This window comes from Falco punctatus (assembly GCF_963210335.1).
Source record: "Falco punctatus genome assembly, chromosome: 3".
NCBI classification, from domain to species: Eukaryota; Metazoa; Chordata; class Aves; order Falconiformes; family Falconidae; genus Falco; species Falco punctatus.
Window position 1 is genome coordinate 83600810 of NC_137582.1, and position 15775 is coordinate 83616584.

General features: G+C 40.8%; 1 protein-coding gene across 1 annotated transcript in view; it reads right to left on the reverse strand.

Annotated features, from left to right (window-relative positions):
- Positions 1-8333: 8333 nt before the first annotated feature.
- Positions 8334-15775, reverse strand: part of DAP (death associated protein) — a 56910-nt gene continuing 49468 nt past the window's right edge. The window contains exons 3-4 of the mRNA XM_080382060.1: positions 13699-13741; positions 8334-11153 (exon numbers count right to left, since the gene is read on the reverse strand). Coding sequence (XP_080238186.1) covers positions 11034-11153; positions 13699-13741 — 163 coding nt within the window. The 3' untranslated portion in view covers positions 8334-11033. The remainder of the gene's footprint in view (positions 11154-13698; positions 13742-15775) is intronic.

The window sequence follows — 15775 nt, forward strand, 5'->3', positions numbered from 1 at the left end:
AAGATGCATGGTCAGCTTGAGGTCTCTCCCCTGGATGCTCTCCTAGCCCCTGCTTTTAGACACCTCCCCACAGCTGGACAAGCTTTTGCCACTAAGAAGCTGAGCGCACCACAAAGCAATACCAGTCGTTATACCACATTTAATCTGTGAGTTTGCAAGGCACATGCAAGAGCCAGGCCATGGCGTGACATTACAGCCTGTCCCTGAGAACGGCAGCACTGGGAAGCGAGATGCCAGGAGATGGGACAGGCCTCTGTGTTATACAGTGCTGCTTCTGAGTGACACCAGGTCCAACAGGTTTTGTTTATAAGTCAGGACCCTCCTCCTACACCTTAGTCAATGTTTTTGCAGAATCTCTCTCCCTCTGCCCTTGTTGTTCCTGATGGAAAAGGCTATGAAGCCAGAAAAAGTCTCACTCAAACTTGCACTGATCCTACTGAAGTCATGCCCCAGCCAACTCCAGCAGATGCTGTCAGCAAGCTGCACTGGGATCAAAGATCTGTTCTAAAGAGGCATTTCTGTTAAGTTTGCAGAGTAAAAACAAGTTCACCTCTCCTTTTACAGTGAAGACCTTTTGCTGCACGGTTGATGGAAAGCAAAAAATCTTCAGCTGTATTGTTATTAATGCCAGCAAATATGGCTGAAAATACAAGCTCATTCACTGCTTGTAGCTTATATTACCATTAGAACTATAATGATATCAAAGTAATATTCTCCATTTACATCAGCTCCAGCGTTTTACCTTGAGTACACATTATAAGCTATCAAAATGCAGTGGCCCACAATGAACACAAACGTGCCATCTTTATTTAGACATCTTTCAGAGTAGTAGTGCCAGGTCACTAATGCTATTTAGAATTGCTTCTCAGGGTAATTGGTACCTCTCTTCGTCCTGAAATGCTGTGCTTTAATCTTTTCACTCTATCATCCCAGCTCCTTACAAACAGCTGCAGAAATATGTGTATTTTCAGAACATAAAGGACAACAAATCAAGAGAGAAGTTCCTGCTTGATTCTAACTATTAAAAACATTTCATTGGTATCTCCAGGCCAAGCAGATATCTTGCCAATTGCTTTGCAGTCTTGTTTGATTATAGGCAAAGCAACACCTAAGTAAAGGAGAAACTGCAGAGCAGTAACCCTCTGATGGCTTTTGTAGATGAAAAGGGAGTTTATATAATTTCTCAAAGAACGGCTTGGTAGGACTTGTTTGTTTCTGCTAAAACAGACTGTACACTCATTTATTAGGAACTGCAAAATTCTGATCTTTTCCCCTAGTTATTAAAATCAGGTAATACTGAAATATACATGTATGTATAAAGATGTACATGTACACCTCTGTGCTATAACAGTGTTTTTCCCCCCTTCTTATCTAGTAAGCTAATTTGCTCTGAAGTATTTTGTTCAATTGTTTTCAAAATAACTCAGGTTTTCACTTGTACCACCTTTTCTTCTAAACTTGCTATTCCAGCAGGGAGCACTCCACAGACAGGTGCTCCTTCTTCCAAGGAGCTCTGTTGAATTCCAGTCCCCTACTTTTGAAATCATGGGGCCTACACAACAACAGGCCGGAGTCATATTTTACATGACAAATTTCATTTCACTCCCTGAAGCCAAGGCTTTAGAACACACTTGTGAGTCAGCAAAAAGCCCAGAAACCAATGTTAAAGAACTGGTTTAGTAGCCACCAAGCTGCAGAACTGAAGACAGGACATAGCCACCTAACACTGACATTCCTTGGCAGAGCTCCACAAACACAACTCACATAAAGGATCTGCCCGCAAGTCTTGTCCTCCACCTTTTTCAGGTTGATATGCCTTACAGTGTTTGAGAAGAGAGACATTTGGGGGTCCCTACCTCATGTACAATATCTAGTTTGACACTCCAGTCCTGCAAAATAAATCTGAAGTTACCTTAATTTCTTGCAGAGTATCACTGAAGTTAATAGGACTCTGTAAACACCAAGCAAAAATTCTCTCTGAAAGACTGGCGGCCTGCATGGGATGGGGAAATAACCTGCCTTGAAGGATCCTACATCTGTAGGAATCCTAAATCTCCCAGGAGAAATCTGTTTAGGTGCCATTGGTAGTATTTTCTATACCTTTTAAGGTATAGTTTCCGCCCTTTAAGATTCTGCCTTTTAATCTGCTCCCCCAGAACAAAGTCAAACTTGTTGCAAAGGACTGACCATCAGAGAGTGACACATGCTGCACACAATGACAGCCAGGAAAAAACCTGTGTCTGCAAACAAACTAAACATATGAACCTAGGAGAGAGGAATATTATGAGTCATGATAAACAGTCAGATCACACTCTATACTTTCTATTATATTTATCTTTCTATACATATTTATCTTGGCAACAATTCACTAGTGGTGAACCAGCTGTTAGCATGCAAGGTATAGCTCTTGTACTATGAAGTATAGGTTTCCAGTATGTATGTTGTAGGAGATATTTGATGTGGTGAAAAGCAAGGCTGTGTGTTTAAGAGACATCCCCGTAATAAGCCCAGTTAAAAGGCTTATTTAAGGCTTCAGCCTTTCATTCCAGACCCCTCCAGCTGTCACAGTTGTCATATCAGCAGCAGGCTAATGTTTGTTTTGTTCTGGGTGATAAATCAGGCCCTGAAAGAGAATTCTTACATTTGCAGTTCATTATCTTCTACCCAGAGAGTAGGAATTTGGTAAGGAATCAGCTTCTAATGTAGTTTGTTTAGCTTTTTTTATTAGCAGCCCAGATTTAACACAGCGAAAAACTACCTACAGAAAGGATGTTAAAGGTGTTCACACAAAGCGTGTGTTCCAAGGAATCTGATCTCATATTGCTTAATGCCTCTGGGATGAAAAAAATATTACATCTTAGTTTCTAAAACTGACTGTTCTCTCTCCTTGTAGGTACACACACATGAGAATATTAATTAAGCCTCAGTTCAACTAGGATATGTCTTAATTCCACATACTACATGTGCATACACCCAGTGCCGGCTTTTGCAGCAAAGAGATATTATATATATTTCTTTATGCTAAACCTTGTAGGTGAGAAAAGCCAGAAGTTTGTTAAAATACATTTGCAGATATTCCTCAACCAAAGGTTCCTCCCATGCAAAAAGATTCAAGGACATGTATATTTACAAATCAATGAATTGTACTTTCAGTACATAATTAGGCAGTGGAAATTGAGGTCACTGAGCAGCTTAAGAAATGGTCAGTATCCAGTTCTGAAATGAGATGATAGCCGAGTTTCTTTTCTCTCATCATCTTATAACAAGTTTTACAGAGCACAACTGAACCCACTTCTGTGCTGATCCACTTACTATTATAATTTTAATACTTGAGGGTTTACTGCTTTAGTCACAGCTCCTGTTCACTGCAGATTTAAATACATCAAAAAGTAAAACGAAGTGCACAACATTCCACCAGCGTGTGCCCCAGTCTGCTGGTCTTCAAGAGACCAAGTTACAAGACCTTTAGCTTCCTTGGAGTTCCCCACTACCTCATTACAAACCCGGCCGACCCACCCTGCTGCTGGGGACAGACATGCTTGGAGCTGAGAACCAGAGCTCCACTCAGCCCATGCTTCTATAATACTTCAGTAACAGACACCAGGACAACAGAGGGAGGTGAAAAAGACCAGGTCCATACGTGTGCTCTGTCCTGCTGGCTCAGGACCACTATCCCTACCACTGTTACCCACCTTCTGGACCTTCTGAGTCAGCTGGTGGCTCACCTCCATCCCTCCTGAACCACCTCTGTGCACTCTCCCTTTTCTCCTTGACCTCCATCAGCATTAGGAGTCTCGGCTGGAACCCGCTGTCTATGGCTCCGGTTTGTGAAAATCTGCTCTGAATTCACTCAAAGAATCATGGATTAGAACAGCTTTTCAAAGAAATGAACCATGAGGTTAGCAGAACTCAAACAAGTGGAAGGTTAACCCTCACTGCAGAGCTATGTATCACTTGCAAAATGAAAAGAAGCCTCAGATTAGGTGTATGTGACTTTAGAAATAAGGCTTTTTTAAAAAAAATATCTAAGAAAAGCTTTCAGATAAATACAGTAGGTTCACAAGTAAGTGTAAAATCAGAAAACTGATGCCTGCCTGCCTTCCTTCAGACCCAAACGCCGGCATTCCGTTACCCATGGCAGTGTGCTCCCCCCGCTCAGGCCATACCGACCAGCGGGGCTGCAATGGCTGCATCCAGCCTACTGTGGACTTTGGGGGATGGAGGGCAACACGGTACCCAAGGCCTGTCTGGAACAGTGACCCAGACATCTTGCTGGTGTACAAACGTGATTATAAATCAATCTTCTTACTCCATAAGTCATGGACAGCCCAGGGCCCGCTGAGCTCTCCTGCTTGGCAGTGGGCTGCACACTGGGATGTCCCCAAGGAGGGACACCTCTCAGGGTTACTCCTCCAGGCTGAGAGATTCCCTGCCGCAACAGATCCTCCTAAGTGATAAACAGCATGCTAAACATGGAAACCTTTGTTGATTGTGCACATATAATCCTTTAGACATAAAACCAAGTCTGGGATTAGGATTGGATCCAGCTGCACTCAGACTCCTCTCAGAGAAGTTTAGAAAGCAAGAGGGTCCTTTCTGAACCTCACAGCTCAACGGGAGGGTCTCCCTGTGTAGCCATAGGTTTGGGTTAATACCTAGGTTTAGTAGCCACTAGCTTCATTTTGCTAGCGTGGTTACTTGGTATAAACAGTGCATGCTTTGCTAACTACTAAGCCCTTGAAGAAGAACTAAAAGGCTGATAGAGAGGGGAACACCTTACCCCAGAAGATGCCAACAGCCGGTTAATTGCAACAAAGACAAGAAGTCAGCAGAATGAGACTGAAACTAGAGGAAAGGTAAAGGCGGCAGGGGGAGACCGCGACCACCCTGTAAGACTCAAAAGCTGCCCCTGCGCCTGTAAGGAGGATGTGTGCTCATCTACATGGCAAGTGAGGCTAACCTGAATGTAACTAACCAATAAGTGTGAATTTAGGCAGGTTTTGCTAATCATGTAGCAGGACAAATATGCTGTAGTTCTTCTGTGTATGGTGCTAGCTTTGTGGAATTGCCACCTAGCATCCATCTCTGCACAGGCATGAAACAAATACCGCAGCTCTGTGTGTAAAATTGGCTTATTGCACACCAGGTATCGAACCCTGCTTGTGGGACACCACCAGGCAAGCTGTCTGACCCTGTCCTCTATGCAGTAAATAATTAAGTGTACCTTGTCACTGAATCCTGTTAGACCACTGTCACATTTAACACTGACCTTTGTTAACTCACTGTTTTATATCAATGAAGTACGTTGTTGCTTCTCTCTTACAAGTGAAGTGCAAAACTCCATCTGTGATAGTGCAGTTTTACTCAGAACAGCATTAAACATATCTGTGGGTTCAGTCATGTCTGAAACATGATGAGATACCAGTTATTTTAACTGCTGGCAGCATGCAGACATTCGTAGGTAACTTTCGCTTTTCATTTTAACTAAATCTGCTGTTCTGTATTTCAAGAGAAACTTCTGGTTTAAGAGGGAAGCCAGGGTAGTTGCTGTGCTCTCCAGTGCAGTTCTTACATCCTCTGGATGTAACAAAGTGATGTCTCATTATCCTCCTTAACAGGGTATCGGATACCCATTGACACCTGAGAGCCCAGCAGAAACGTCTTGTAAGAAGTTACTTTATATATCTTCATAACCTGCCACTTGTTTGTCAGCCAGAAAGGATAAAAAACCATGTTGCTGGACCGGCTTTAGTCACAACAATGTGAGAATATATCAATGGTAATACACGTGTCCTTACTGTCAGTTATAGAGACCTCACAGCTTGTTAACAGCTAAACAATTTTCATAATCCTTAAAACCACTGTGGATTACAAATGCTTTTCTTTTTCTAAAGCCGCGAGTGACCTACAGAACACCAGCCACTCAAGTTTTCTAAAAATATCTCCAATGCAAGCTGGGCAGCTGAGATTATATTACAGGGCTTCTTTCAAGGTCACTTGCAAAATCTATGCTTGCAATGGCTTTAGTATCTGTGTTTCAGTTTTGTCCCTGGCAGCGTTGTGAGTGGCAAAAAACTGTCAGCATCCATGCATGCTCATCAGCTCCAAGAAGTAATAAATTACATTCTCAAAAAAGGCTATTGTATTTTTTTTTCTTGCCTCTGATCAGCATCCTGAAGGGAAGGGAAACAGTCTGCAACAGAACTGACTTCTTCATTCATGGAGCGCTTCATGCAGCAACAACCCATTCCACCTCTCCTCTCAGGCTCCCTATCTAAACACTAGTGCTACCATTTCATGGGAAGACTCAAAAACCAGTATACACTAGATGCAGTCTCTGCTCTGATGGGGGATGAAGAAAACCAACAAATACATGTTCTTAAAGAAAACCCAAGAACACAGTGACAAACAAAATACAAGCCTTCACCTTCCTAAGAAAAAAGAGTGCACACTACAGGTCTGATAGAAAAATTCTGAGGAAAAAATAATTCTTTAGGAAAGCAAGTCAGGTACTTAGTACCATTACTAATTTTACAGAATACAATCATGCACCGTGCTTATCAAAGGCTACAGCTACAATGCAGATGTACTTTACCCATCTGTTGAAGAAATCTGATGAAGATTTACTGCTGTAGACTTTGTTTCTTCTCGTTGAGGGTCCTCGAGTTACTATGACCTGCATTCCTCTTTTACTGACAGGAAAGAGCATCAGCTGTAACCAGTTACATTCAAGCGTCTTTATCGTGTGAGGGAGCAGGTCTATGTACAAAGAAATACAACTAAAACTGAGATTTGTCATCTTAATGCTTTACATTATTGCAGTGTCTGACCAGGAACATCTCTGCCTGCTGTAAACAATCCCTTACCGATAGCCTCAGTTTTCTCAAGTGCAATTAACATACCTTAATCCTGTAGCTAAAGGCAATGGCCTAGACTTAAATCTCATTTTAAACTTGAAATACCCAAATCTGAAGGGGATATGAAAAGTGTTTTATAAAAACCCACACCCTCCTCCTCCATGAAGATGGTGAGTATTCAGAATAAAGTTACTCCAAAGGGACAAAAACTTATTCCCTTCAGCTTTGTATGAAACAGATTGCTGTGAATGTTTTAATTAAACAGACAGGAACATGTGATGAGCATACCACCATGGATCAAAGTACAAGATGTACGTTTCAAGACATTGATGACAAAAGAGTAAATCATACTGTTGAAACTAGAAGTAAATAATTTCCAATTACTAATAGCATTTGCAATACTGCTGATAGCAGGGACATGGAATGTGTCATGACTCGATCAACGTTATGCTAGACCTCATTTATTTTCCCCAAATTGTAATGAAAGACGACATTTTTTTTAATAACACAGCATGAAAAGTAGGCTCAGGAGACCTTACTGCTCTCTATGACGACCTGAAAGGAGGTTGCAGCAAGGTGGGGGTCGGTCTTTTCTCCCAGGTAACAAGTGATAGAAGGACAAGAGGAAACAGCCTCAAGTTGTACCAGGGGAGGTTTGGATTGGTTATTAGGAATTTTTTTTTCACTGAAAGGGTTGTCAAGCACTGGAACGGGCTGCCCAGGGAAGTGGTTGAGTCACTGTTCCTGGAGGTATTTAAAAGACACGTCACTCAGGGACATGGTTTAGTGGTAGGCTTGGCAGTGCTAGGTTAACGGTTGGACTTAATCTTAAAGACCTTTTCCAACGTAAACGATTCCATGGTTCTATGATAATGTGAGTGCAGAGTCTAACGATGTAACACTGCAACAGTCCCAGTGCAGTGTATCTATCGTATCTGCACTGTACCATATATATTTGTTCTATTATATACACACTACACATATACTAAATATAGGGTGCCCGAAGTATTGGAAAGCTTCTAGAAACACTGTGCCCATTTCTCCAAACTCTTCTGTGAATCACTTGTGTTTTGAAATGCACTATGTAAATGTTAACTGCAGTTTTGTAAGAAACTTGCCACCTCTTCTGATACAATACTTCTTTCTGAAAGAAGACTAGAACTTGAAAAGCAATGGAAAATATTACATTTGATTTCCTTTACCGTACCAATTTATTACCAGGCTTAGATTCTATAGCTTCACCAGGATCAAGTGAGGATCTCCAATTTCATAGCGGAAAACAACTACCATTCTAGTTTTTATTTTAAATTAGACTGGACTATCCAAAACAGCTCATCCACTGTATCATAAAACTTCCTAATAAATTTCACCATCTATAAAATGTTCATTAGTCACGCAGCATTCTGTAATAAAATCCCATAAACCCCACAAAACCACACACTGCTGATTTACACTGTACTTAGAAAAAGCCCAATATACAACTTCATGCTTTATTGTTGCATTATTGCCACATTGACGATTACAGAAAATTTCTTTTACAATCATTTCGAGGTAACATCTGAACATCTCACGTGCTTGTACGTTAATGCAACATATTTTAAAAGGGTGAATAACCATCAGTAGGCAATCCAAACCACCAGTTACGATTTTTATTTTGGGCCAGGCAATGCTTTGGTAAGGACACCTATAAACATGGATACCTCTCAACAATATATAATACAATTTCATACAGAGACATTTTCTAACCATGTAGGAATTCCTGCACTCTAAAAGCCGGTAAAGCTATAATGAGAGCCATACTCCACTGTACAGTCTTACATATCCATCTAAGTAATCAAAGACAAAATTCAGGTATGCTATATATGCTGTATATATTGCAGTACTTCGTAATTCAACATCATCCATGTTCCTAACTTCTAGTATTGGAATGAAAATGTGGTGCTGCTTTCAGAAGCATTTCTTCCAGCTTTTACTAGACACAGGGTAGACAGAGGTACCCAGCCCCACCTAATTGTGTGCTTCTGCACTGAGGTATGTTTAGGTTTCCACTGCAGTCAATGGAGTCGAGAGTGATCCAGCTCATCTTGAAAGACACTTCCATTTGGTCAAAGACACCATATGTAAACTCACCGACTGTCTTGACTACACCACCATTGACTATAGCTGGAGTCTAGACACTACTTCAGATGCAGGCACAAGATGATGAGAGCTCAGTCTCATCCAGCCAGCAGCTACCAGTACCAAGCAACTGCACTCATCTGCTTGTTTTGTTGCTGATGCAGCACACTGACAGCTACTGGTTGCACCATCAGTGAGATGCCACCACTTTCTGTCCTGAATCTGCAACCATTCCTGCCAGCAAATTACCTCGTGCAGATATTCCACAAGGCTCAACAGTGCCACCCTTAAGAAAGAGTTGCTCATGTGTGAATCGCTTGTACACTCATGAGCAGCTACAAAGAAGGCCTCAGATGTGCCAACATCAGAAACAGAAAGCGTTATTTTCAAAACCATGCATACTCTAATACAGAATAATTCTTAAAAACAACACTCATTCCTTAAGGCAAGTACAGTTATCTAATTAAAATGGTAATAAGGACTGCATATACAGATTGTACATCCTTCCTTGGGTGTAGAATACATATATCCATGCACACTCTTTGCAAAACATCATTTCCATTTCAAGACTATGAAGAGATGGAAATGTCAGGTCCCTCCCACCCACATGAAGTGAGTTATTCCACTTACGAAATGGGCCATCTTTCACAATTGTGCTACTGCTGTTGTTTTAAATCAGCTACTCCAGGAATAATTATTTAGTCTGCAGAATTTTTTTAAAATAACATTTTTTAAACTCTCCTCACTGGTTTTCAATACTACTTGATTTTAAACGTAAATGAATAAGTAAAGCCCCAAGCAACCCCAAACCTTCTCTGATTTGCCAGGTGAATGTTTGCAGCACTAGCTGTACCCTCTTTTTTGATGTTACTAGAAGTTTTATAAACTTAGAGGGTACTAGAGATTGTACGGTATATTTAGAGTCAGTTAAAAACAGAGGCACACTTCAAAAATGCAGGTGGAATGTTTAAAAAATAAATTTCTTGGGTTTTACTGAGATGAATTGCAGAAGGAAAATGATAGAGCTAAGTGATTTTGAACTGTGCAATCAAAAGATTTACTTATGTGGCCAGAACTAATCTGACTGCTCTGTTTGAAAAGTTTCTTTTTTATTCCCTCAGATCACTACTGTCTTTATTCACAATAAGAAGACTAGGAAAAAATGGGACGCGCAACAGAGGCTAGGTCATAAAACTAAACACTTATACTAATGGTAACTCTTAATTTCAAATGTGATCTCAAATTGTAAGTTAAAAAAGAAAACAGGTTTTTCACCAGTTTATTTTAAGTTCAATTCTGGAGGGTCCTGAGCTCCTTCAGCTTGTTATTGGAACTGAGAAATCATCACCTCAAAAATACAGCCCCCAGTGAGAGCCATGAGATCACAAATCAGTCTTCTTGTAACTGATTTCTCTCCCCTCTTCATACCCACAGACCTCCAAATGGAAGAACCTCAGCAAGACTGTGCGAGTGCAAAGGGGTATAAAGCAGATTCAGCTGGATTTCTGCCCACTTGAGAATGTTTTTGGGCCCTTTTACCACCTCACTAGTTGAAATCAGAGGGCACAGTCATTAGGGTGTAACACTGCAGGATACTGAAGACTGCAAGGGTTCTATGTCATCAAGACAGCCACCCATTTCTGTCTCAACACACACATCAAACTCCCTCCAGATAGTAAAGGTTCCAGTACAAAAGGGCTATTCTTCCTTACCAGCTTAGCATAAAAACTACATTAATTATCTGCTATTGCAATGCCACAACTAAAAGTACAAGTTTTAAGCTCATTAATCATATTATTCACACTGAAGTTTTATCTTGGCAAAAAGAAAATCTTCTAAAAAACCCACCCCTGATCAGCAATAGAGAATTTTCCATCTGGGATAACAACTGAACAATGTCTTCATTCTTATTAACCCTTGAGAATTAAAATATAAGAAAAAGTATATTATTTTAGAGGTCAATTTTACTGATTTGACAGTGTGAATCCTAAAGGATTTTTGTCTTCTCTCAAAAAATTATTCACTGATGGCAGTTTGGCTGTGATTTTGATGGAGAGCTCACTTGCGAGGCTGGTGGATGTGCTGTTTGACATGTTGAGGGTGAGGAAACTTTTCCACAGAAGGATGTGGTTTCTGATGAGCCACCTGAGCCGCAGCTGGAGGGAAGTCCTTATCACCCTGTTCAAAGAACACACCAGAAAGAATATAAGAAATATTAAAAGAGTACTTTCCAGTTCAAGTGGATGGACATTTTTAAAAATGTGAAAAGCAGATGGAAAACAGTGTTGCATGTTACTCTGAAATCCCCTGTACACATCCTATCTTGCCATTCTTTTAGGGAACTTCAAAATTTCTCTTACGCAAGTTTCACTTCTTCCAATTCCACACACCATCCAAAACCACAGTATCTTAAAGCGACCCAAGGGAACAACAAAAAGAAACATTCCAGTCTTCAGTGCTTAATAGCTGCTCATGCTCAGTGACCTTCCCTGGCTCTGTATGGTCAGATCTCCTTGACCTGTTTGGTTTTCATAGAGCAACCATAAAGAGGAGACTATTCCACAAATAAGGTAAGGCAGTGTGAAAAACTACCTGCACAAGAAAACCTAGTGTAGTTCTGTAGGAGGAAAGGCGGGATCTAAAATGACTTTTGACTCAAATCTTAGGGGTGACTGGCTTTTAAGTTTAACATGCTCTTTTAACCAGTTCTGCTAGCGTTAGTTCTCACGTGCTGCTGTTGGCAGCTCAGTTCACCTGTAACCCTTACAGCACCTATGTACACGGGTCATGTCTAGGGTCAGTCCCCACGGGCTTTTCAAAAAGCAAAGGGAAACAACTACTACCAGTGACAGGGGGAGGAAGATAGCACCATAGCTTCCCTCTTTAGAAACTGGGACAAACATATAAACCAGAAACTGCCTGGATTCCCGTGGCTCACGGGGTGGCAACCTGACACAGAGGTATTTTGTACAAAGCTGACATCTCAGGTGGCTTGTTTCACACCTGACCCACTTCGGTCTACTCCAAATTCTTCCTTTCTGTTCTGACATAATGTGGCTTTTTTTAAATCTTGATCACTAGGTTAACTTTTTACATCTTTTTCTCTCCTCCAAGTTGCTTCCAATTTTCAAAGATCTCCTCTTCTCAGACTTGCCGCTTCCTGCCTGCCTTTCCCCTGGTGCCACCGTTTGCCTTTTCCATACCTCTCCAACTCCTGACAAAAACAGGTGTCTGAAACGGGTAATGTGAATGCAGCTCTTCTGTGACTCGTGGGTACTGTAATGGTTGCGCAGGTGACAGAGTCAGTCTGTAAATGTTAGCAGGAAATGCCCATCTTAGAATCAAAGCGTTACAGAATACTTCAGGCTGGAAGGGACCTCAGGATGTTTCCAGCCCAACCTCCTGCTCAAAGCAGAGCTAGCTGTGAGATCAGACCAACTTCCTCAAGGTTGTTATACAGTCTGGTCTTGAAAACCTCTAAGGACAGAGGCTGAATAGCCCCACCAGGCAACCTGCTGCACTGCCTGCATGTCCTCAGAGCGAACAAGTCTGTTTCTTTGGTCTAGTCAGGCCCTTCCTTTTGAATTTGTGTCTGTTGTCTCTCGTCTGCCTGCCATGCATCTCTCCATCTTCTTGCTAACTTCCTTGTATATGTGGGAAGGCTGCTGTTAGGTCCTCCCAAAACCACCTCTTCTTCATGCTAAACAAGGCCCGTTCCCCCAGCCTCCTCTGAGGGCATGTGCTCCACCACCCTGATGCCCCTCCAGTGAACTCACTCTGGTTTATCAACATCTTTCATACACTGGGATGTGCAAAACTAGATGAACTATTCCATATGTGGTCTAAAGTGTGCTGAGCAGAGGGCGATAATCCCTTCCTTCGATCTACCAGCTATGTTTCTGCTAATGCAGCCCAGGATGCTGTTGGCTTTCTTGCTTTTTTGCACGCGGCTGGCTTAGAAGTAATTAGGGATCTAAATGCCTAAATAGATATCCACCTTGGTGCAGACAGAGGTCCAGGAAATACAGCACTTATGTTCTACTATCCTTATGGGATATGGAAAATGGCATCAGCTCGCTCTTTCCACCTATATGACCTGACACAACCACAGCATCTTACAGTAAAACACATTACACATCCCAGTGATGTAAGGCTATCATGATAAAGCCACAATAAAATCCCATCACAACATACAAGGCATGAATTACCAACCATACAATTAATGGCTAGTTAATACTAATGATTTAGCTTATGGATTTCCAGGTCCTGCCTGTTGTTAAAATCCAGGGAATAATGCCTTGAATCCCAAATACCTCAATGCACATACGGCAGCTGAAACGTGTATCTTCAAACACGTATCCTTACAGGCAGGATTGTCGCTCTTCATCACAGATCAAGCTATAGCAGCAGACTTAACATGCAACCACTTTCAAAGGAAATGAATGCAGTAATATCTAGCTTAGATATGAAAAGAAGATCCAATAAACTTAAAGTGCTAAAATTCAAAGTGAAACAGTGGAAGTAATTTCAATAAATAATTTCAATTTCACACAAAACCAAAAAGAACATTCAAAGTGGCTTACATAAATACACAAAACATAAAGCCTCTTCTCATAAAAGAGGAAGAGGAATGAAAAAGATTAATTTTGCTCTGATCAGTGATAGTTCTGAAAAGCCTACAACAATTTTTCTATGATTGAAAGACATTTAATGATAATCTTACCCTAGCAATGACACCAGAGATGAACACCGTTGGTTTAGGTGGGCTGAAAAAAAAGGAGGGATTATTTGTACCAATTATTTGTAAGGTAAAAATGGAAAGTACATCACACATCAAATGCAAAAAAAGTGGCTTTTTGGCAATTAATGAATGTTTTGAATAGGCAAGACATATTTCCTCTTCAGCTGACTACTGCCTTACTACTACTTACTGCAGACCTGCAGGTTTTGGCTGCTGTATTACTTCACCTTAATTGTGACATCAGTACAAGGCTAGTCCAACAAAACACAGTTCCTTACTAAAAGCTGAGAGTCTTTGTTTGTTTGCATTGGTTTCTTAATCCTCAAATTTTATATATGAGCTGCCAGCAGTACTTTAGGCTTAGTATATTTGTATTTCAACAATGAAAACTGTAGTTGGACTAAACTTACTGCTGTGATGGAGAATAAAACAAAATTCAATTTTATATCTGTCCATCAAATGGATTAAGATTCTGAGTCTCAGATAAAACACTTACCTACTCTATTACAAAGAAGGACAATGTTGTCTGCAATAAAACAAATGTTAAAAAAACAGAAAGCAAAGTCTGCTCTACTGTTTCATTTGCAGACCTCCATCCATGGCAATAGGAACAGACTCCACAGGCAGAATTTGACTTGAAGCTCGGTCAGCACAAGCAATCAGTTCCCCTGGGCCACTGGTCTACTGAACTGACCACCTCTACATGGAGGCCAAAGTGCAGCCACGTCTGTTCACCCTGGGACAGCAGTTGCCACAGTGTGTAAATTATAAACACTCAGAAACTTCAGTGGTCTCCTGGGCAAGTAAAACCATGCGTCTGCATGGGCTCTGCAGAGGGATCGAGACCAGGAGCTCCAGGAAATCTCCACAACAGAGGTAATACTTTTGTAAAAGAACAATGTAACCTGAGGCATTGCAAAGGGAAGGGGAAGGTGGAGGTGCAGTTGGGCCTCCCCCTGAGCTTCTCCATAACCGAGGACTCAAGAGCAGGTGGTTCATTAACCTGGACCATGAGAAGGGTCCCTACCCTGTGATGTTATGGCTGACAAGGTTGGAACAACACAAAGCAAACACAAATTAAATGACTTATTAGAGGAACGATACTGACTCTTATGATGCACTTTACAACTACACAGCTTGTAAAGATTTATTAATATGATGTTATGTGAAGTTAAGGTACCAAGCAGCAGAGTATTAAATCTTGATATAATGATCTAATAAATATTGCCTGAGCCCTGTTTAAGTCACAGTATTGCTACACAGTTTCTGAACACCCTAGTTATTTAACAAGACTCATCATCCCTTCCAGAAATATCTGAAAAGTCAGAAAGAGAAAGGCAGGATCAGAAAAAGGCAGAAAGGAAGGACGTTCTGCTCTAAAATGCCCCCCTTTAAGAGTACCAGTGATATTTCCTGCAGTAAGAAAGAATATTTTGATAGCAACATTAATTCTTCAATCTAAGTTTCTGTTAGTATAAACTAATAACAAGCAAAGATCAATAGCAAAACACTTTCATTTTTTCCTAATTGAACTGAGCCAATTAGCATGTTACAGTCTGCATGAGATTTCCTGAATGCTAAGTAACAAACTCAAATTTAACTTCGAGAAAACACAGATATACTGCAGTGGCTCAAGGTATGATTCATAAACCAACACCATGACATTATAAAGGATATGAACAGTAAATGGAAAGAAAAAGTGTGGCAAGTTATTCTTCAACTATACATGGAATCTGGCTTTAGTCACACTCAGAAAAAGTTTTTTGTTTGACATTGCATTATTAACAATATTCAATAGTGAGAAATTCAAGCTAGATGGATTTTTTTCTTACAGTCTTACCATGACATTTCAGTGTTCACTATGCTTGGATGATGCATGAAAATCAAATCAGTACTTCCCCAAAAAAGCCTCTATTTGCTGAATATGCTAGTCTGCCCACCATCACTCTGTACTATCTGCTGTGTGTTTCATACTTCTTGCTTTAAAAACAGATTAAATGCTCCATGGTTTTGGCCAAATGACAACCGGAAGGAATCTCTTGAATAAAGGTTGTTTCAA